Source organism: Daphnia pulicaria, chromosome 4 (genome assembly GCF_021234035.1).
Source record: "Daphnia pulicaria isolate SC F1-1A chromosome 4, SC_F0-13Bv2, whole genome shotgun sequence".
In the NCBI taxonomy this organism is placed as follows: domain Eukaryota; kingdom Metazoa; phylum Arthropoda; class Branchiopoda; order Diplostraca; family Daphniidae; genus Daphnia; species Daphnia pulicaria.
Genome location: NC_060916.1, coordinates 2,382,915 through 2,404,093, shown reverse-complemented (window position 1 = coordinate 2,404,093; position 21,179 = coordinate 2,382,915). Strand labels below are relative to the sequence as shown.

Genomic DNA, 21,179 nt, shown 5'->3' with positions numbered 1-21,179 from the left:
ATTCTTGAGAGCTTAGGGTGCTTGGCTGCTAGATGGCACCGGTGTTTTGTCTTTTTACCCCTACTCCTGAAAGTAATAGAATACCTTATTAATTAGTTTTTTTTTACTAAGATTTATAAACACAGTTGGAATCAGCAAAAAAAACTGCATTTATTGATGTTTTCCATTAATTATCTCCTAAACAAACCCCACCCGACTAGCTTTAACACGGCGAGATAGGCGAAGAGTCCCGTCCTTTAGTTAAAGTAGTCCATGCTTCAGCCGAGATAGCCGATTCCAACCATAAGTTCCCCCACCAGACTAATACACCATGCACCAGAGCTATAGACTCCGAGAGTCCGAGTCTACTCTATAGCTCTGGTTACACACTGACGTCTGGTGCCCCCAAGGGCTCAGATATCGACGTCTGTCTACCGGGATTATTATAAATCAAGAGTTTCCCTATTTTTTAATGTAAAAAGTGTATTTTCTAAACATAATGTAAAAATTTACGGTTTTATTAATTTTTAAGATGGTCTGTTGATATTATAGTACCGTAATTTGACGTCTGTCATGCGAGATTATTGATCAACATAATGTTAGCTTGCATTTTAGATATGATTTGGGCTTACTAAACAAAGTTGATTTTTTACGGTTCCCGCCGACTTCGGGATCGCGTCACGTTTGAACGCCCCGGCCGCCAGTTGACAGACGTGACTTTTCGTGTGTGTCATACCCCCCTCCTAACCATATTTTAGCCTAAAACCTTTTGCTAAATTATAATCATTTTTTTGTCGCCCAGCTCCCAGACTGTCTATGGACACTATTTGTCTTTTCGTCAACACCAATCGTTTGAAATTGAGTTTGCTTGACGCTAAAAACAATATAACATTATCTTGATCCTCGTCAAATTTTGGGGGGGGATTTCATGTGTTGGTAGAAAATATCAAGAAATCGTCCCAGAACGTGTTGATTAATTTTGTTTTTTAAACAAATTTTGAAAGTCAGCATTGCCATTGCGTTATCTCAATTAATTTTTTTTAATGTTTTTCAATAGGTTTGTTGTAAGTAGCTTTATTCTTTAATATATTGAATAGGAAATACAGCAATTTTGAGCTATTGTTTTGTTAAGATTGAAAAACTAAACTTTTTTTTTAAACTTACTTGCTCCGGTTTTTTTGTGGAATCCATGCAATGCTGCAGTTTAGTAAACATCGTCTGTAAACAACTGTTAAAAAATAACTATCAGCTATCAGGTATCAGGCTATCAGCTCAGCTTTGTAATCAATCAGATATTAAAGAAGTAAAATAGTTTTTAGAAATTCTAATTCATCATGGCTGAAGACAGTATGGTGAAAACCTTAAAATTTGGCAAAATGCCGGAAGGGAAAACTGCACTTTTCATGTGTGATTTACAAGAAAAGTTCCGTCCTGCAATGTTTCACTTTACGGATGTGGTTTCAAACGCGAAAAAACTGGTTAGTTCTTTTGTCTATACAGTTTTGATACAATCACCAAATTTTATTTTTATTAGGTGGAATCAACTAAAATACTTGAAATTCCACTTGTTGTAACAGAACAATACCCTCAAGGATTAGGAAGCACTGTCAATGAAATCAACATTCAACATGCTGTTGGCACAATTGCTAAAACAAAATTCAGTATGTTTGTTCCAGAAGTTGAAAACATTTTAAAAACTACATGTAATGGACAGTTGAAGTGTGCTATTCTTTTTGGAGTTGAGGTATATTTGAATAACCATCTGTATAACTACAATATACCTTAATTCTTAACAATTATTTTTTAACTCTATTTATCAGGCACATGTTTGTGTGGAACAAACTGCAATTGATTTGATCAGCAATGGAATAAGTGTACACATTGTGGCTGATGCTACAACTTCAAGGACTCAAGAAGACAGATTGCTAGCCTTTGAGGTAAGTTTTTTATTGATTTGTTGTTACAACTCATGAACATAAGGCTGTTTTATTTTACAGAGACTGAAGCAAATAGGCTGTTTTATTGCAACAAGTGAAAATGTTATCTATAAACTCATTGGTGATAAAAATCATCCCAAATTTAACGAAATTCGTCCGCTTATTAAAGACACTACGGTTGAAACTGGCTTAGTGTCAAAAATGTAAGATATTAACAAAAAAAAAACAGTTGCTATTTTTCCAAAAGTTTATAGTTGTTACTTTTGAATAGTGGGGGTAAATAAATACATGATTTATGAATGACACTAGTTAAATGATTTTTAGGGGTGAGTCTGCAAGTGCACAAATGTCTTGGCAGTTTCAATTAGAACTTGCACACTCTGTTCTCACTGAGGTAAATTTATTGTAGAATTTCACATTTTCTTATTGTAATCTGTATGATTGACGAACACGAGAGTAGCTCTCAACTACTGATAGATTCCGTGCATCACAGAAGGCCATATTTGAATTAATGAAAGAATTGGTGTTATTAAAAAACGATGAAAACGTGAGTTTATAACAAGTCTTACATTGGAATTGATAATCAATTTTACTTATTATTTATTTTATTTTTTATAATTAAAGACGAAAAAGCAATTCAGCAAAGGCAACGTTGAATTGTGTTTTACGCTAGAAAAGGACACTAAACTGGATAATCAACCTTTAGCACCGAAACTGTCCAATAAAGAAAAGAACTGTTCAACCTGCGGAAAGTCATTCTCGCGGCCTCAAGATCTCAAACGTCACTTGCAGACACATAATAAGACTTCCGCTTATTTATGCGAAGAATGTGGTAAGAGTTACCGAAGTCTTGATGGACTGAGTTACCATAAGGCCTTGAATCACCGTGAGAGTAACGATTCATCAGAGTTTTTATTGAAGTGTTCAAAATGCAACAAATCCTTTACTAACCAGATCCAGTTGAACGTTCATTTGAAAAACAGTCATCATAGAGCAAAGTCAGTATATACCTGTGAAATTTGTATTCCAACAGCAACTTTCGAACGCAAAGATGTATTTAAAAATCACGTAGCATTGCACGAACGAGTCAAACCTTTCGCATGCCGAATTTGTGATAAAAATTTCTCCAGTCGCTCAAACCTACAATCTCACGCGCGAACTCATGATGCTTCAGTTGCTCTCCAGTGTCCAAATTGCTCGAAGAAGTTTAGTTCAAAGAAAAAGTTGGATTCACATATTCCTGAATGTATTGCGCGGAAATCTTGTCCTTCTTGCAAATTTGTTTGTCAAAGCGAAGAAGAGATGACTGAACACACAAAGAAAGAGCATCCAGCAGATTATGCAATACATGAAGTCTTTGGTCACGCCCTCGAAGAATTGAGCTAACCGCATCTCAAACGCTCAATTTTATGTTTAATAAATGAAATTATTGAAATTATGTCGTGAAAATACAAAAGCAAACAAAAACGTCACGTAGCCTGAACATGTTTTTTTTTTCAATAATTAATAAGGATACCGCTTACGGCTATTCCGTGTTCATACACAAACAAAGATTCAAAACAAAACAAAAAAACGGCTTTTGTATGATATGACTGCCATCTATTATCAAATTCCTAAAAATAAGAATTCAATTAACGCAATATTAAATAATAAATAAAGGTGCCGCCGCAATTTACGCAATGAATTTTCACCGAAATAATAATTAAAAAAAAACGAATCGCTGTGTTGCTGGCAGTACCGCGCAACCGATCTATTTTGATTTTGGCATGAAACATCAATCCTCAGCCGACGATAAAAACGTCTGCTTGCAGTCACATGGCAACGGAGTTACTTGTCTCTCTGGTTGTATCTAGTTGTTGAACTAACGTAAACACTCATCATAACAGGACCATTGGACCATCAAGAAATACACTCTTGCACCTTATTTATCGTCGCCCCAATCCCTTCGGTCGACATTCCAACGTGGACTTGAAAAAAAATGGACAAAATATTGAAAGGTATCCTTAAATACAGAAAAACGTATCGAACTGAAATGGTGGAACAGTTTAAACAAGTTGCTGATCGACCTGAGGTAAAGAGTTTTTTTTTATTATTTTTTTTTTCATACAAAACATAAAATAATCGTATATTTCTAGCCAAAAGCAGTGTTTTTTACCTGTATGGACAGCAGAATGCTTCCAACTCGATTTACACAAACAGATGTTGGTGATATGTTCATAGGTATGTTAAAACACAAGTATATATACTACTTGCTTTTTTATATTCCTGGACATTGTAAATATAAGTTAGAAATGCTGGTAACCTGGTTCCTCACTCGAAGCTGTATGGAATTGATTCAGCTACCACTGAACCAGCAGCCCTGGAGCTGGGGTGCATTGTAAATAATGTGAAGCACATGGTTGTTTGTGGACACTCAGATTGCAAGGTCAGTCAACCATAAACTTGTTAAATGATAACATAAACATAATGACACAACTTTTGTTTCAGGCTATGAACCTATTGTATAGTTTTAAAAAAGGAATTGAAACCAACATGAGAACTCTCGAGAGATCTCCACTTAAAGCTTGGCTTCATCGCCATGGTAGTATTTCTCTAACTAAATTTGAGAGGTTAGAAGTGCATGGTTTCCAACAGCCCTTGACTTTCCCAATGGAGGGACCATTCAGACAATTTGTTGCCTACATAGACCCTGACAATAAATTTAGTCTAACAGATAAGCTCTCACAGGTAGAATTATGCCAAGTTATGTAATGTCTACAAATCTAATTGGGTTATCTTTTTTCAGCTCAACACATTGCAACAACTACAGCATATTGCCAGTTATAGCTTCATTCAAAGTGCCATAAATTCGGGGCGAGTACACCTTCACGCGTATGTATCATGTATCAAACGTTTACTCGTAAGTGTTTAATGTTGAAATTTATTATACTAGGTTATGGTTCGACATCTATACCGGAGACATCTACGTCTTTAGCCGCAAGCAAAAACGGTTTGTGGAGATAAGCGAAGAGACATCCGATTATTTGCTCGATGAAATACGCGAATACTTTGTGTGACCTTAACCGACGTGCCTCGGGTTATTATGCTGAAGAATATATGGAAATCTAGGTATTTTTATAGAGATGACGCACATCTCCTGAATTTATATGGGGAGTTCGATTCTAAAGCTATTTTGTAAATAGTGAGAAGTTAACTATAAAATAAATTGTTGCATAACTTTATAATGGGAAAGAATTTGAACAATTCGAAAAAGGAATTGCACAAATATTTATCTATTTTACGAACCTTTGAATGAGGAAGGTTTTCAAAAAGAAATGCGAAAGTAGAATAGTATACAGGATGGTTACCAACAATATTAAGCAATCGCGCAGGATACAGAGTGTAAATTGTTTGCTCACGTGTTTACTGAGAATCGGAAGATGAACTGCTACTCGAGTCCGTAGACATAACGTCGACATCTTCATTCTCTTTCTTGGGATTTTTGTGATCCATTCCACCACTCACACCCAAGTGTGAAACTGACAAACAGGGCATTTGCAGGTCATTTTGAGATAACCAACTATAAGTGCCTGCTTGAGAATTCGGAACTGAAGACCCCTGCTGCAAAGAATGATTAGGACGGTGCAAAAGTTCTGGAAAACTCATGTGTCCATTGACATTCATTTCACCAAGACGGCCCAAAAATCCTAGCCGCATTTCAATATCTGAAAACCACCACAAAACAACATAAACTACTGGACAACAATTTAACAAACAAAACAAAAAAAATTATGTTCCTACCCGTGGGATATGGTCTGCGTAAATCTCCTTGCTGCCAATTCAAAGGAGCACAAACAGCGTTGGAAGCCGATATTCTGTGAGCAAATTTTATCAAATCTTCGGAATTTACAGGTCTGTTATTCGCCCGTGTGATCGATTGCAACTTTTGTTTAGCTTGGAAGATTGCAGTAGCCTGAAAAAAAAATAACATTATGAAATACTAAAAACAACAAAATAATTAAAAATAGCTTACTAATAGCTGCTCTGCCTCCTTAAGCTGCTTTTGAAGATTTCGAATCTCAACATCATGCCTTTCAACTTCTGTCTCTAAGGCAACTACTTTTTGTTGTAATACACCTTGTTCTTCAGCCAACTTAATAAAAGAAAGAATTAGCATTGAGAAAAGTAACAAAAAAATAATTTTACCTTAAGTGTTGCCTTTAGATCAGTGTCTTTTTGAAGGACCAATTCAACAAGTTGAGAGTGTTCAGTACTCATAGGTTTCTGCTGCTTCTGGGCTATTAAGTTGTCCAAAAGTTCCCTAATAAATTACAATGATTAAGTTTAGTACAGTGACAATTATATTTTGGAAGATTCAAATTCAATAAACAAATTCAAAACAGTGTCTGCTACAAACGAGTGTGACAAAGTGTTCTGAATTTCAGGTAAACAATGTTATGATTACCTAATAAGATAAATAAATTTATCATGCTAATGAACAATAGATAGATCTGAGGCTTTAACTTTCATTAAAAAAATTTTGAATGAAGAACAATTGCACTACGTGATCAAAATAGTCGACAAACAAAGGCAGCCAAATCAAGAAAAACTTACTTTGCGATGATTTCGATATCGTCGATGCAAGTAAGCAATACTTCTCTGGTACTTTTTTGAGAAGTCATTTCTAGTTATTTTTATTCCTTGTTATAGAAATAGTTACAAAAACAGGTAAGTGTAAGTGAAACTTTCCAATCAAAATTAGTTTTTCTTGAATGCGGCTCGGCTGCGGCTGCAACAACTAGAGAAGTGAGGTTGCCATATCTAGATTTAACCTGACCACGTATTTTTTTAAATTTCCTTATCCTTTATTTATGGATTCATTCGGAGTCGAATCACCGCTCTACAACGTGATTTCGTTAAAAGAAACTAAAAAATATAATAGTAATGAGATATATTTGAAGTGTATAATAATGCAACACTGGCGACGATTTATGAATCGAATTTCGTAAACATAAACAGACAGCAGGAATCCGCTCTTGATCGCCTGACCCGCCCAAAGTTTTCCGAGCAATTTCTCAAAAACAAACTCCGGAAAGAGTGAAAAGACATTCATTTTTTTGCTTGGGTGAGTATATAGTCCAGCAATTCGACTTTAGAATCTCCAGTTATGAGGACTTTAAAACACATTTTGTGTTACAGATTCTTGGTTCAGTTCCTGTCTACAAGAATGTCGAATGACAAGTCTGTCAAAGTTAAGGTTTTGGAGAAGAAGAACGAGTATCGCAAAGTTTATGCGGTTGTTCGGTCGGAAAATTTTGGAAATGGAAGTACAGTGTCCATAAACAATGAGCAGAAAAAACAACTAGGTATAGAAGGAGACTATCATGCCGGGCATATCATTGCCAAAATGCTTGGAGGATCGGGATCGGACGTAAATAATCTCGTCCCCATGCACAAAAGTTTCAACAACAGTGCCTACAAATCTTTCGAATTTGAAGTCCGCAAGATGATCGAGGATTCTGAAAAATTTTACCCCGGAAAACAAGTAGAAGCTCGTATCACTGTTTCCTTATTTTACAATCAAGGTTCCAATAAACCATATCGAATCAAGTATGATGTTGCCATGTACGCTAACGGCGTAGAAAAGCCGAGTTACGTTGGAGATTTCAAACTGAATGAAAATGGACGAGACTAATTTAAATCGAAGAAATTTTCGCTTTGACGCTTTTTGCAGAGCTATAGCTCTGGCTTTTTGTAACCAATAAACATTTTTCAATGTTGAATGCGTAATCAGGCGCCGCGCAATGTATTTTTTTTACAAGAAAGCAGATTTTAGTACGTACAAGAGTGCTTTTACAGCCATCTGGCAACCGTTTTCGTTACTAACCTACCTAGTGTCTTCTGCAGTGGTTGATTTTTGACGTTTATTGCTCGAAAATTCTCCAACCCACTAACATTTACTCGTTTAGTAATCAAATTTCAAAATGTCTTCTCCCTCGGTGAATACTTCATTGACTTCGTCCCCACAGAAAGAAAGAGACAGCAAAGAAAGAGAAAATCCAGATGAAAACTATGATCAGGTAATTTTCTTCTTTTAAGTTACATTAAATCTTAAGTAATTTCCAGCTGAAAGTTTTGATGGTACATATAACATATTGTTAGTGTAAATTTTTGTATTTAAATTTGTTTTAATGCTTTACTGTTCATTTAATTTCTAAATGTTTCAATTTCTAGTTTGATGATGATGAACCTGATTTGCATTATGGATCCACTTCATCAGGCAGAAAGCGCCTCTTCAGCAAGGAACTTCGTTGCATGATGTTTGGATTTGGTGATGATCAAAATCCCTATACAGAAAGTGTTGATCTGCTGGAAGACCTTGTTATTGAATACATCACTGAAACGGTAGGTAATACCTTAAAAAATTTTTCAAACTGTGACATCTGATTTGCTATCTTTGAATTTTATTTATCAAGTTAGAATGCAAAAATGTTTATTTTTGAAATCAAATGCAAATGTTTCATCGTGTTATGGCAATTCACAAAGAGTCGGCAACCTGATCAGAATTCTATAACATGGCAAATGACTTTATTGACATTAACTATTTGCATTATTACTACTTCAGACGCACAAGGCCATGGAAACTGGACGGACAGGCCGAGTTCAAGTTGAAGACATGGTGTTTTTAGTTCGCAAGGACACGCGTAAATTTGCCCGCGTCAAAGACCTTCTAACCATGAACGAGGAGCTGAAGAAAGCTCGTAAAGCTTTCGATGAAGTCAAATATGCAGGCGTTTCCTAATTTTCTATCCCGAAAACGCGTGAACGGCCTCATTTATATATCCTGCAGCATCCAGCAACCTTTTATAACAATAAATAAACTTTCGTAATTTTTTTCAATCCAAAATTTCGTGTGAATTTTCAAAGAATGTATCACCTGAGTGTTTCCAAAGTAAAGTCTGACGGTCCGCAAACACACGCAAAATTGGAACCGTCGTCAGGACAATCCCTACCTAAAATAGTTGTGGCTAGTATAGAATTGTTGATTCGGCCTCGAAGACCTAACCATTCTTCATCCGGCTCAGACAATGCGTGCCATACTTTAAACCTGTTGAAAAATTGATATAGATGTATCATTAATGTGAGGTTAGAATGAAATTTCGGTTTTTCTACTTCTCAGGATATTTAAGTTCTAATTCCCGAAACTCTTCTTTCCAGATTATGTCTTCTTGGGTTCGGTTGAAGAACAGTAACATAACATGCCTAAATTAATCAAAATTGGTTTTCAAATGAGCTTAGTTCCTAAGAGATTAATGGACAAAAACTTCAAAAGGGGTACCTATTATTGCGTAAGGTATCGATTGCTATTCTGACTAATGGCGTGATCCCCGTACCTGGAATTTTAATTTATTAAAAAAAAGAAATTTAGTTTACTTTAGATGTTTGCTATTTGTTAATATAACACGGGAGGGCAAATATGAATAAACAGAACAATGTCAACAAAGACAAGACAACAATGGGGGTCGTCCAACAATGCTAATACGTACCAGCGGCGATAGCTACCACATTCTTGCTCTCTAATTGCGATTCTAGGAAGTTTCCAGTTGGATCACTCACTTCAATCGAGCTGTTACCCTCAGCCAATCGATCCAATGCCGAAGTAAATGGTCCAGCAGGGTAGATTTTGATTAGAAACTGAAGCGATGTAGACGCTTCAGTTTTAGATGGGCAGTCTGTTGTCTTGCACGAAGAAAGATCAGAAACAACAGGAGTGTAGCTACGGATTAATTCACTTCCATCTAATGATTAGAAACGTGAAAATAAAAAAAAAATAAAAATCCCTTATCCATTCAAGATCACGCATATGTGCAATCACCTTCCAGAGATAGTTTGAGTTGAACATGCCAACCAACAGGGACGTAAAAGTCTTGACCAGTAGGAAACGTCAAAGTGAATAGAAAAACATTGTGATTAACGCGCAATTTGCGTGTTAAAGTGGCCTGGCGGAAGAATGGTGAGGCTTGGCTTAACGGCTGAAACCCTTGGCTGACGTCCTCCAAATCGCCCAATTTCTGCCAATGGAGTGCAGTTTGTATTTTGCGCAATACCAATTCCACTTTGCCCGTTGTCAACGACACTGTGACCTTACAGGAAGATTCGACAACTTCGGCTAAGTGAATTTGATAATCGTAACAGCGTGACCAATCGTCGCTGTAGATACGAATACGGAAAAGTTTCCCGTCGATAGACGTCGACACCCGGTGTGCGTCAAGTCCTTTTTGACGCGTATAAAGGACAACAGTGACGCTGGTGGAGTTCTGCATCCAATCGGTGGTGACAACTCCAATAGAAGGCGTCGATATCGACAGAGTGGGTGGAGGAGGCGCAGGAAAGCCCTTTCCAACGATAACTTTGCTTTGTGCGCGTTTGACTGGAGGCAGCATGGAATCCGCCTTCAATCTTCCGACCAGGCATTTCTTCAGCATCGATTCGTAGTTTACCCATTTATGGACTTCATCGAACAAATCGGTAGCGTCAATCCCGACACCACGCAACAACTCTTCCTCGCCGCCAGGATGGAATTCGAAATAAGAAGTTACGTTGTACACCATTCCTTATTTTGAAGAAAATAAAATTATAATTGATCATTAGGAAGGAGAAAAAAGAAAAGCATTAAATAATAGAACCTCTAATGGCCAGCCAAGCGTCATTTTTGCTATTATGCTGAGCGAGTTCGTTAGGAGAGATATCCCTTAACCGATTTCCCGTTCCACTGAGATCAGTAGATGAGTTGGTGAGTTTGATCCAATCCATGAGGGAACGTCCTGGTTTGAGCGCAGTTTTGTTGCGCGGATTTCCTGTGTTAGCAGAAGTGGATAGATTAGACATGTTTCAGTCAAGGTGCAGTGGCTGCGCAGGCCGTGACAAGACTGGCTCAAGAGCTGCGGGATCACGTCCAAGTCATTCACGGCTGTAAGCCTGAAACGCGTGCACCACCATGAAAGACTTAAAAGACACGGGATGGCGAAAAGGGGACGGTCTAAATGAGAAGTAGGAGGGTACTGAATGGGCTGCGCAACTCTCGCTCGATCAATAGTTTCTTTAGCCTCGCTTGGTCAAATATAAAAAGCGAACTAGAATCAAATGATTGTCCATTGATGACTGCCGACCCGGTCGTGATCCTGTTATTTATTAGCCTCAGCCAATACTGTGGACTAGTAGAGTAATGCGACTAAAAATAAACTAGTTCAATTTATTGGCTAATTTTGGTCTTAGCTTGAATTAACTAACTAAACTACTGATCAGCTCTTGGTAAATTCATTAAATTGAACCCTTTGTTCTCTTTCAATAAGAGATGTAATGCATCGGTTGCACAAGTCACTAAACAAAGACGCCACAAAACGAACAAAACAATCGACAATATTCTCGAAATCTGGAGTACCATCAAATCTTTTGCGTTTAGGCTTAAAAGCAAAGTGTGGGTGCTACAGGAGAAATAGAAACAGCAAGCCGTGACAGAGTTTGGTGAAAGAAAACTGTGGTAGGATCAATAGATAAAAGTATTGATCTGAGATACATGTGTTCTACAAAGCTTTTCTATCTTACAGAGCCCCAAGAGACTAAGCACACTCCAAACTTTAAAACTTTAAAAGAGGCATTTTACATTCTTTTATATTTCTTTTCTTTTCTTTTTTTTTAAATTTTGAATTCCTTGATTATCTGTCAATAATCTTTACAGCAAATATTTTAATGGAGTTTCATGATACTGAAGGTTTACAAGTGATTAAGTGGTGAGAAATCTGACACACTGCATGACACTGCACTCAATTAGACAGATGTTGCCATTGCCACATGCACCCAGTGTATGGCAAATAGTAGTCAAAATCTTCAAAAATTCACATTTGTCTAATTAAGATAAATAAACTAGCAGGTTTTAAGCTAAGTACACTATAAAGTACACATAATTTAAAATAAAACCAACCTGTGGCTGAAGCTCTTGATACAGTTAGGCTATCCATTTTGATTTTTAAAGTTGTGATTGAAATTAGAATGTGATCTTCCCTTCCAGATTGCACTATATTGATTAAATTCACTGCGAGAGAATGTTAAGATTGTATGAATTGAAATTAAACTTCGACCATTTCATCCACGATTGATTTCGTTCACCGATAGGTATTTTCCCACCAATGGAAAAAATGGCCATGGGTGGGTCATGAATTACTGCTTTGCACTACTTAAGCAGCATGTATAAATTCCAACGTGTTTTAATAATAATAATATTAAATTCGAATAAAAAACAAAAATAAAGGAGTAAAATACCCTCTCAACAGTAAACACGTCGCTTCTACAATGAAAATTCGTCTGCATTATAAACAACATTGACACGCTTGTGACAACTTAAATTTTTCATCTTGATATCGAGACCATATCTACTGAAATTCTATAAAATAAATATATTTAGTTTTACTCATATTTTGTTTTTGTATCATCCAATAAAATATTTGAAAATATTTTACTTGACAATCTTCGAAACTTGTGTTTGACTGCAGACGACGTTTTACTTTTGTAACCGGCCGCACATCGTGAGCTCCGACATCCAAGTCTGTTTGGTTTGAAGGAACTATGAAAAATTAACTCGAAGCTGGTTAATAAAATTGAGTCGTTCTATTTTCTAACTGGATAAAATGGCTGTAAAAATAATGAACAAAACAGTCACCGATTTATCGCTGAGGGTTGCCCGATGTTTCTTTGTTCCTACCAAGGTACAGTTGTATTTTTGAGCTGAGATTGTCATCATGAGTTTTTCGTAAAGTATAAATAAATTCAACACATTTTATAACGATCTCTAACGTATTGCTTGAATCAACAGACAATTCATTGCAATGCATCACTTTTTCAAGAAAACCTGGATACTTCATTGATAAACCGTATGCCGCTTTTTTATTGATTCACTCTTGCACTTGTCAATTTTAATCATGTTATGTTTACAGCTACCAGGCCTCCTTTGCCCATCATATCTTCAAGAAAATTGGCCTTCCCTCCCAAATTTAAGATCCCACGTCAAGTATGGGTCTCAAATATGGATACAGTTGAAGAGGAAAAGCTAGGTTTAATTGACCTGCATCCTGAAGTGTTTGCTGAACGTCCCAGACTTGACATCATCCATGAGAATGTCAGGTGGCAACAACTATATCGTCATGTGGTATGAGCCTTACTTGTTTCAAATATCATTAACCTATGCAATTTCTTTCAATTGTTCATTCATTTGTAGTCATACGCCCATACCAAAATGTCTTATGAAGTTAGAGGAGGTGGTAGAAAGCCTAGACCACAAAAAGGCAGTGGCAGATCTCGTCACGGATCCATCCGTTCTCCGTAAGAACAATGTTTCCGTACATCCCGAAAAGATAGTGTCGAAAATTGGTCGTATACGAATCTATTTATCTAATAATTGATTGTCTTTCGTTTTCCAGAATCTGGGTAGGTGGTGGGGTTGTTCACGGCCCCCGCTCCCCCAAACCCTACTTTTACATGCTGGGTTTTAACGCTCGGCTCAATGGTCTTCGATCTACCCTCTCAGCCAAGCTCGCTCAAGTAAGTTTGTCGATAATGCTCTCGCCAATGGACTTGTAATAAATTGTAAATGTCATTTTAGGACGATTTACATATCGTAGAATCATTAGATATACCAACAGATGACCCAAAATATTTGGAAGCGCTCGTTGAAGAACGTGGATGGGGACCTTCCGTTTTGTTTGTGGATGAGTAAGTACCATAACATCATCAACTGTGATTCAGTTCCTTACAATAAAATATTTTTGCAGTCATGACATCATGCCATTGAACATAACTGCCGCATCGGATGCGTATGGCCATTACAACCTGATGCCCGTTTATGGTAATATTTTTGACGAAGCTTATTTCAACAAGTCTTAATTTTAACTCTACCGTTCCATGTGTTTTCTTTTAAGGTCTAAACGTCTTTAGCATGCTGAAGCACACCACTTTAGTTATGACACTTTCAGCCGTGGAACGGCTCGAAGAGCGAATCTTGTTCCACCTGAATCGTAACGATGCAGCAGAGGCGACAGCGAAATATAAACTGAGTTCCGTCTAGTTCGCTTTCTAGTGTGTAGTCTTTGTTGGAAAGTAACTATTATTTTTTTTTCTTAATCGTTTTCTATCTCTAATAAAGCGATTTGAAAACTTCTTACAAAATCAAGGTTCTGTAAAAAAAAATGATTTCAATCCAATGCATAGCGTGTGTTAAGGTCCTGAACGACTTCCTCCATTGCAAAATAGCAGGAAGTAACAACTCTTTTAATGAGGATCAGTTGTTTCCAGGTGTGTGCATTCAAGCATGGTTGGACTGCTTTCTCCAGCTTAACCATGGCTTCCCGTTGAGCGTCTTTGTCTATTTCGTCCATTCCTGATCGACAGTTATTTTGTTATTTTAATTTTTAGAAATTTAGACGAGTTCAATTACCTTCAACAATGTAATTATAGTAATGACACAAGGCGGAGACGGATCCGTAAACGTTACGCAGCTCATTCCGCTCATTCCACAATGAAGAAACCTGGCCCGGAAGTTCAATGAGGAGGCGATCCCAACTTTCAGTTGCTTGAATGACTTGTAAAACAACTCTATACGGTCAAGAGGAGCAAATGATGAAAGTTAATATTTTAAAGCTTCCCAAATCTTTCTTGTGTATGCATAGGTATTACCCGTCAAGGTTACACTGAATCCAATCAGGTCGCTTGAAGTGACGCCGGATTGCCGATTTGTGGAGCGCCGTACTAGTGTTGAACGCCACTTCGAGATGTAGCTTATCGATCCAATCCGCAAATTCTTTCTTGATGGCTTCGCCCAATAGTCGGTGAGCCTGCTGGCAGCGTAATAGAGCCTTCTCTCGGTAACTAGGACTTCCGGCCCAGCTCGTCATTTGCACCAACTTGAAGACATTGGCGAAACGCAGAATGTTCGAAATTATTTTCCCCCGTAATAGTCTATTATTATTTGGTTTATTACTTTAGCTATCTTATCGAGGTAACCTCGAGCACGTTGAGCGGAGGCGGCCAACCGGGTCGTCTGAGTAGTTAACGTGGCGCTGATTGGAGTGCTCCACGGGTCGCCGGAGTTGATGCCGCAAGCTACCTTCGCCTCTCGAGAAGCTTTTTTAAGGAGCTGTTTCCCATCAATATTGGAAAAATAAAAAAATTGGTTCAGTCAAATTTGGCGGAAGGAGGTGACTGGGAATTTTTTTGAGAACAAGACCTGATTGGCAGTCGAATTGATTACGGCCGTGAAGAGTGGGCGTCGATACAAATGTTTAAACGACATGAGAACTTCGTAGATATTCCAGAGCGTGCTGCAGCGGTGGATGGCATCTTCAAAGTCGTGAACCAAATGAATCTCTAATGCCCTGGTCTCATTTTGGTAGCTGTTAACAAAATTAGAATTTAGAAATGCGATGCTTCAGGATAATTATTAGAACTCACCTATTGTAGGCCTGGTACCATTCTTCCGGTTTCAAAATGTCGAAAATGTTGTCACGATTGTGAGTGACGAGATTAATGGCCAATTCAACAAAATTGTCCTGGGCCTTCGTGAGACTTTGGCCAATATCGCGCTCTCTTTCAGTACAGAATGTCACCGGTATGATCCCCTCACCGTACCTAGAGCCCATTCATTTTATTATTAATCATTTTTTGTTTCTTATTTATTAATTTTTTCTTCACCTCCCTAGTTGTTCCAGTGATTCGCAAATGTCAATGACGTGACTTATGCGTAAATCCAGTGCCCGGAAATTGGCCAAAACTGATTCCGCGTTCAATTCGATCCTTTGCCACTTCATGGTCTGTTGTGCGAATGATGGACTTCCAGGACTTTGTACGGAGCTTTGATAACTCATTCAGTGAATACCTGAAAGTAGGTGGCGACGCAGCGATTGAGACATCGTCGGCAGATCTTCTCCAAGTCGTCGACACATTCTCTCGGCCGCCCTTTGAGGAAGAGTTTATCGATGGCCACCGCCATGGCGTGTTGGCTAATTTTGGTCACTACCTCATTACCGATGGTGAATAGAAGTCTGGCAGCCGCATCACGCTCCCTATTAATATGAAAATAGGTTGAATGAACACGTAAGAAAGATAAAAAAGAAGAGTTTTCTTTCAATTTTGTGTCGTATAGATTCTCTTTTTTTTATCCTCCATCCCGAACAGTTACGGGACCTCTCGGCTTCTATGACACACAGTCGGTCGCCCGGTTGGATGAAGCCGAGCGGGCGAAATCAGAGAATGCGTAGGAGACGGGAAATCCAATATCGCGCTGTCGCGAATCAGGCCCGGACACAGGAGATATAACCAACAATACGAATATATATAGAGAGACGGAAAAGAAGCGGACCTGTTCTCATAGTTCGGTAGGTCTACATGACGCACAATAACGATGATCCGATTGCACGCGTCTTCTTGACCAATCCAAAGGTAGTTATTTTTTTTTTTTTTTTTTTTTTTAAATCCAATAAAAAAATGTGGAGGAAAACATTAGGATGGCTGTTGTGATGAATTATTTGTAGCAACATTACACACGCTTGATTTACCTTGATAAATAGCCGGCAGGTCGACAAGTGGAGCTACGTGTTGTCCTCTGATAGTTTCCGGGAAAATCCTGACCTTTTCAATTGCTTCGACGGAACGCCGTAAACAAGTTAAATATTTGGCAGCCAACTTTGTCTGTTTCGCTGTTTCCTGTTGGAAAAAATTATAGTCGAGTTCAGTGTTCAATGATGCAAGTTTTATTGGATGGGCTGGGTTTACTTGTAGCTGATCGAGAAGATTTTCCAGCTCGTCTCCGACCACTGAATTGGCTTCTTTCAGGATTTTCAAGACGCGTTGGTAGTCTTCTTTCATTAATTTGCTGCTGAGTTTCTTGAGAATTTCATCTTTTTCCATCAAAAATGTGTTAGTCGAATTTGTTGATTCGATTTAATAATTAGCCGAGATATAATATTTTTTTTTCCTTTTTTACATTTATGAATCAGGTTATTGATTTCGTCTTGAATGGTCGGTTGACTGTTCTTGGATCCACTTGTCGTGTAATAGTCCTTGAGTTCAACGGAATAGGTAACTACGTAGATCCATTGATGGGCCAATCCTTTTTGAATGCGGGTTATAAATAACGATTAGATTTTTTTCCTTCCTTTTTAAACGATATCGATCTATTTTTACTTTCCAGATGCTCGATATTATCCTCGTCGTCTTCAGCCGGAGGTTGAACGATCAGTGTTGGTTTGAGGAGCCGACTTTCGTTTAGACAATTTTTCTCGATCAGAAACTGGCGCAATTTCAGTAAGTTTCCTTCCATCAAATGTCTCACCTCTTATCACGTTTATAAATCATTAGATATTTCATACAACTGGACAAGACTGTTAATATTTAACCACCTTTTAATCGATCTTGACATAGAGCGATGGCTTGCCTCTCGAAATAAAATGCCACTTTGGCTAAATGACGTGGCAAATCTTTGGTGCCACGATCCAGACATCCAGGGTAGATGACGGCGTCGAATTGTCCCGGACGGATGAGCGGTTCGTTAATAGTTTCGATTTTGATGAAAAAACAAACGGGGTGATTGGGTTTGAGAATTTTGCCAACGACGGCCCAATCGAACCTGAGTCGATCGCCGACTTTTTTCTGCTTTTGCAACGGGCTGACGAAGAGCGCCACCTTCTCCGGGTCGTCCAGGTAATCGATAACAGAGCGATCTTGTTGCTCACCCCAGCCCAGGTCTGCCTTGGACGTGATGTCCAGCACCAGATGATGTTGGCATTGATCGCGGAAACGTTTCACCTATAATAGACACATCATATAAACGTGGGCGGCGGTCGCCGGCCCAAAACGAGGTATTACACACACGAGTTATTATTATTATTTTTTAAACCATAATATCAAACGTGACGGATGCAACTGTAATTAAGGCATCACTAACCAATTGGCGCAAATCTCGGTCTTCTTCCTTGCGAATGATCTCCAACAAAAGTTGTCCGTCCGGTTCTTCTTCGCTACCGAATTCCTCGTCTTCCAAGAATCCATTCTCCCGTCCGCCGTCCATTATTCCCTTGATGGATGAGGTGCTCGATGTTGCACGACGACCAAGGCTCCTGGATCTCCTATACCGGCCACACTGTATAGATGTAATCTGCTTCCAGGTGTAAATAACTGCCGCAAAAAAGTGCTTTCGGGTCGCTAGTAGCAACTAGAATAAAACCGGAAGCCAATATTCCGCACAGGGTTCGGCACAGCTATATAGGAAAAAGATCACTCGGTTGACGGAACTCTTAACAATATTATGCAGACGCCGGCAGCAGTATTATATGTACTTGGTTACCCCAAAAAGCCACGGAAGAGTCTCTCTCTTGTGTCTTTCACGTGTGCTGTTTTTTCCCCTTTTGGCACAGAGAGTTGTGTGCTTTGTAAAGTTCTAGACACCAAAAAAGCATTCGTTTCAAAAGGGTTCCCGAGAGAGCTCTGTCACTATATATTATACTACGGGGGCTGCTCGATAATACATCTACTACTACCTGGTTTTCAATAGAGTCTCGTTGCCATGGAGACGATTGACGCGCCTTTTCACCTGGCCGTTTCAGAGCCCATCCGCTGGGGACCGACACTCTGAATGGCACACGGCAGTTGCTGTTATTTTGATACGTTTCTTCTTCCCCCCACGTTGATGTCATTTCGGTAGAAAGTCGCGCATATAATATAAAAAAAAGACGAAAGGGAGGAGGGACGTTACAGAATTATGACGGGCGATGTTGCTATTTCGGTAGATATATGAGTCGTCAATGTTGCACGGGGCAACATCTTAAAAGATACATCCGCACACAGCTCGGGTATTATGGGCTTTGTGTCAAAGAGAATAGAGAGAGAGAGTCGATATAGAAAAAAGCTTGTTTCGATGGCGGTCGTGAATTGAAAGGTTGCACGAGTCAAACCGGTATAACACACAAGAAAGGAGATAGAAGAAGAAGCAGCGTCTCCGGGCAAAGTGTGCTCCGTGCGAAAAAGTTTCCAAAATTACATATAGGGCTATGTGTACCTATATAATATATATATAGACGCACACAGAGAGGAGAGAGTGATCAATGGAAACCGGAGAACCGCTTTAATTTCTGTGCCTAAATGTAGACGCCGGTCTGTCTTTTAATGTGACAGAAATAGCCGCTCGTCCAGGTGTTTTATTTCCCTGATAAAAGAAAAGAAACTTGTGGGAGGTATTATGTAGCCTGTATATATCAAATCGTCTAGACTTGACAAAAAGACGTACATGTGTGTCTTTGAGAAGAAACGAGTCGGTTGAGAAAAGGAAAAAAGTAAAACGAGTGGGAAAACGACTCGATTCGGCATCACGATATCTCCTAGGCAGCACGCCATCATCAAGACAACGGCCGCCATCGCATCACGAGATACGATTTGAGTCGGCTTTTTTTTTCATACAATAATAGCTGCTATGCGAACTGCTAAGAATAGGGTGATGTGCTACACGTCATGACGCACCGACTTGTTGACGTCAGAAAACTGCCACCGGTACTACCCAAAGGTGTAACACGCGCGCTCTCAGGTACCGCAGGGTTATCTGGTCAACTGTGTAAAAGGGATGGAGTCTTATATAATCAAGTAACGTATCTTTTTTGGGAATGTTACCTCCCCTCACCGCTTCTTTATAAGCGCTTATTCCTCGGTCGCCTAGAGCCCTAGTCTGTCGTCATTTAATTATCTGGCCAATAATGGTCCCTCCGGACAAGGGTTTCCTGTATACATAAAAACCTGGCCGACCCATATTTAGCCGGAAGACGTCCACCACAGCATATATTCCGATACAGCATCAATATCTTGTATAACATATCAGATTACTAGCGTTTACCGATTGAAGTTTGTACCTTTCAACTGCAATTACGTGTGACTTTGCACAAATTCAGTTTTGAATTCAATAAAGTTAGACCCACCATTGTGTCAGGACTTGCTACTACTATTTTCCTGCTTTAGTGAACTTCATTCTCTATGAACTTCGATCCTGAATTTCCGATTAGACAAATAATCCAGCGATTCCAGTCGCTCAGCGTCAAGTTCTGGCAATGTTGTTATTTTTCTAGCAGACGAAGTTTGTGTGTTTTGGAGTCGGTAGAAAAACCAAGTAAGGCGAATAAAGTTTTTCTCTTAAGATTCAAGAAAAAGTTACGCTGGTTATTTATTTACATGGACTTTAATAATTCATAAGACTTTTTGACGGATCAACAAATTTTCCACAATGTCGGCACTGCCTGTGGCTAAATTAGCTGCCCTTGTTGTCAAACAGTTGGCCAAGCCACTTGCCAACCTGGCCAAGGAGAAAGCAAAACAATCTTATTTTTTCAGGACATACATCTGTATGCCTCCAGCACAATGTAACTATAAATTTTCTTATTTCAATTTTCAAATACAAACTTTTTCTTTACAGCAAAAGATGTCTAGTGTTTTGTTTTATGGACTGGTTCCTTCTCGATCAAGAATGTTTGAGTGTTATCACTCGCTCCATTGTTGCAATTAATATGGCTCTTATCTGATTTTTGTATTTTTTATCATCAGTTTATCACAGATGTGAAATGAAAATTAAGATGTGGGCCATGAACCTGGGAAAGGCTGTCGAAATCCCTAAGCTGAATGAAGCGATGGCCATTGAGTTGGGTGGCACCCTATTGGGTGAAGGAATTATCTTTATCACCGGAGCTGTTCTCGTCACTGCCGAAGTGGTTCGGCGAAACAAAAAAGACACCGCTATTGAACAAGCTCGTCGTGATGAATTGGAGTCTATATTGGACCGTTTACGAGACATGGAAATTGAAGCCAGTCGCCAAGACGCACAACTAAGGGAGATCAACAGGCTCTGTTTGGCCCTGCAAGACAAATTCGTGTCTCCACCACCATCTCAAGAATCTACAGTCAACGTTACAAAGGTAGAGGCTCAATACGATGACAATAAAGCCTCATCATCTACCATTTCCAGCAATAATTCAGCTGTTCCTGTTACCCTAGACTCAGCATGTGGAACAACTGGAGAAGCGTTCGCCGGACACCGCCGGGGGATCGTGCACCAAGCCATAGCTCTGATTGTTAAAAGTTAATTTGTGAAACAGATCCCAGTTTCTGTTTTTGAAATCATTTGTATCCCTTGGAAATTATCAAGAAGAAACCAAGATGTAACATAGTGCGAAATGAGAGGAATACAGAATAATTTAAAAGTTT

General features: G+C 38.8%; 9 protein-coding genes and 1 long non-coding RNA gene across 15 annotated transcripts; 6 read left to right on the top strand and 4 right to left on the bottom strand.

The window, feature by feature from the left end:
- Positions 1-1,149: 1,149 nt before the first annotated feature.
- Positions 1,150-3,886, top strand: LOC124336198 (zinc finger protein 107-like). 2 transcript variants are annotated; one of them, XM_046789908.1, is made up of 8 exons: positions 1,150-1,235; positions 1,292-1,457; positions 1,514-1,723; positions 1,800-1,916; positions 1,977-2,119; positions 2,241-2,310; positions 2,377-2,463; positions 2,541-3,886. In XM_046789908.1, exons 2-8 carry the CDS (start codon positions 1,314-1,316, stop codon positions 3,300-3,302), a joined length of 1,533 nt encoding a protein of 510 aa, XP_046645864.1. In that variant the 5' UTR covers positions 1,150-1,235; positions 1,292-1,313; the 3' UTR covers positions 3,303-3,886. The 2 variants fall into 2 exon arrangements, with proteins under 2 accessions (XP_046645864.1, XP_046645863.1); XM_046789907.1 differs by having other exon boundaries at positions 1,188-1,457.
- LOC124336415 (beta carbonic anhydrase 1-like) lies at positions 3,846-5,135 on the top strand. Its single transcript, XM_046790220.1, has 6 exons — positions 3,846-3,987; positions 4,052-4,136; positions 4,202-4,341; positions 4,404-4,643; positions 4,702-4,787; positions 4,849-5,135. Exons 1-6 carry the CDS (start codon positions 3,895-3,897, stop codon positions 4,970-4,972), a joined length of 768 nt encoding a protein of 255 aa, XP_046646176.1. The 5' UTR covers positions 3,846-3,894; the 3' UTR covers positions 4,973-5,135.
- A 37-nt stretch (positions 5,136-5,172) lies between these two features.
- LOC124336413 (mediator of RNA polymerase II transcription subunit 4-like) lies at positions 5,173-6,709 on the bottom strand. Its single transcript, XM_046790218.1, has 5 exons — positions 6,510-6,709; positions 6,102-6,216; positions 5,929-6,048; positions 5,697-5,868; positions 5,173-5,620 (listed from the first exon to the last, which is right to left on the bottom strand). Exons 1-5 carry the CDS (start codon positions 6,575-6,577, stop codon positions 5,319-5,321), a joined length of 777 nt encoding a protein of 258 aa, XP_046646174.1. The 5' UTR covers positions 6,578-6,709; the 3' UTR covers positions 5,173-5,318.
- A 164-nt stretch (positions 6,710-6,873) lies between these two features.
- Positions 6,874-8,795, top strand: LOC124336515 (transcription initiation factor TFIID subunit 13-like). Of its 2 annotated transcripts, XM_046790355.1 has the most exons (4): positions 6,875-7,020; positions 7,095-7,975; positions 8,130-8,300; positions 8,521-8,795. In XM_046790355.1, exons 2-4 carry the CDS (start codon positions 7,880-7,882, stop codon positions 8,695-8,697), a joined length of 444 nt encoding a protein of 147 aa, XP_046646311.1. In that variant the 5' UTR covers positions 6,875-7,020; positions 7,095-7,879; the 3' UTR covers positions 8,698-8,795. The 2 variants fall into 2 exon arrangements, with proteins under 2 accessions (XP_046646310.1, XP_046646311.1); XM_046790354.1 differs by lacking the exons at positions 8,130-8,300; positions 8,521-8,795 and having other exon boundaries at positions 6,874-7,020; positions 7,095-7,675.
- On the bottom strand, positions 8,467-12,254 carry LOC124336194 (cytochrome b5 reductase 4-like). Its single transcript, XM_046789901.1, has 8 exons — positions 11,878-12,254; positions 10,583-10,753; positions 9,772-10,509; positions 9,443-9,694; positions 9,235-9,289; positions 9,069-9,158; positions 8,833-9,003; positions 8,467-8,756 (listed from the first exon to the last, which is right to left on the bottom strand). Exons 1-8 carry the CDS (start codon positions 11,912-11,914, stop codon positions 8,702-8,704), a joined length of 1,569 nt encoding a protein of 522 aa, XP_046645857.1. The 5' UTR covers positions 11,915-12,254; the 3' UTR covers positions 8,467-8,701.
- A 193-nt stretch (positions 12,255-12,447) lies between these two features.
- On the top strand, positions 12,448-14,105 carry LOC124336373 (39S ribosomal protein L4, mitochondrial-like). Its single transcript, XM_046790150.1, has 8 exons — positions 12,448-12,658; positions 12,766-12,823; positions 12,887-13,098; positions 13,168-13,271; positions 13,370-13,490; positions 13,552-13,661; positions 13,721-13,794; positions 13,868-14,105. The coding sequence occupies exons 1-8, from the start codon at positions 12,581-12,583 to the stop codon at positions 14,011-14,013; spliced, it is 903 nt and encodes a 300-aa protein (XP_046646106.1). The 5' UTR covers positions 12,448-12,580; the 3' UTR covers positions 14,014-14,105.
- Positions 14,106-14,140: 35 nt separating this feature from the next.
- On the bottom strand, positions 14,141-15,808 carry LOC124336259. The gene is made up of 7 exons (XM_046789997.1): positions 15,636-15,808; positions 15,396-15,572; positions 15,172-15,337; positions 14,926-15,081; positions 14,622-14,848; positions 14,383-14,540; positions 14,141-14,325 (listed from the first exon to the last, which is right to left on the bottom strand). Exons 1-7 carry the CDS (start codon positions 15,806-15,808, stop codon positions 14,141-14,143), a joined length of 1,242 nt encoding a protein of 413 aa, XP_046645953.1.
- LOC124336604 lies at positions 14,761-17,332 on the top strand. The gene is made up of 7 exons (XR_006917112.1): positions 14,761-15,333; positions 15,405-15,552; positions 15,644-16,037; positions 16,119-16,382; positions 16,511-16,859; positions 16,940-17,021; positions 17,134-17,332. It is a non-coding gene; the product is annotated as an uncharacterized LOC124336604 (long non-coding RNA).
- Position 17,333: 1 nt separating this feature from the next.
- Positions 17,334-18,680, bottom strand: LOC124336703. Its single transcript, XM_046790484.1, has 2 exons — positions 17,887-18,680; positions 17,334-17,747 (listed from the first exon to the last, which is right to left on the bottom strand). Exons 1-2 carry the CDS (start codon positions 18,007-18,009, stop codon positions 17,334-17,336), a joined length of 537 nt encoding a protein of 178 aa, XP_046646440.1. The 5' UTR covers positions 18,010-18,680.
- A 1,315-nt stretch (positions 18,681-19,995) lies between these two features.
- Positions 19,996-21,179, top strand: LOC124336452 (putative OPA3-like protein CG13603). 4 transcript variants are annotated; one of them, XM_046790268.1, is made up of 3 exons: positions 19,996-20,091; positions 20,176-20,341; positions 20,523-21,179. In XM_046790268.1, the coding sequence occupies exons 2-3, from the start codon at positions 20,206-20,208 to the stop codon at positions 21,056-21,058; spliced, it is 672 nt and encodes a 223-aa protein (XP_046646224.1). In that variant the 5' UTR covers positions 19,996-20,091; positions 20,176-20,205; the 3' UTR covers positions 21,059-21,179. The 4 variants fall into 4 exon arrangements, with proteins under 4 accessions (XP_046646224.1, XP_046646222.1, XP_046646226.1 ...); XM_046790270.1 differs by having other exon boundaries at positions 20,051-20,341; positions 20,523-20,890; positions 20,952-21,179; XM_046790269.1 differs by having other exon boundaries at positions 20,053-20,341; positions 20,523-20,890; positions 20,970-21,179.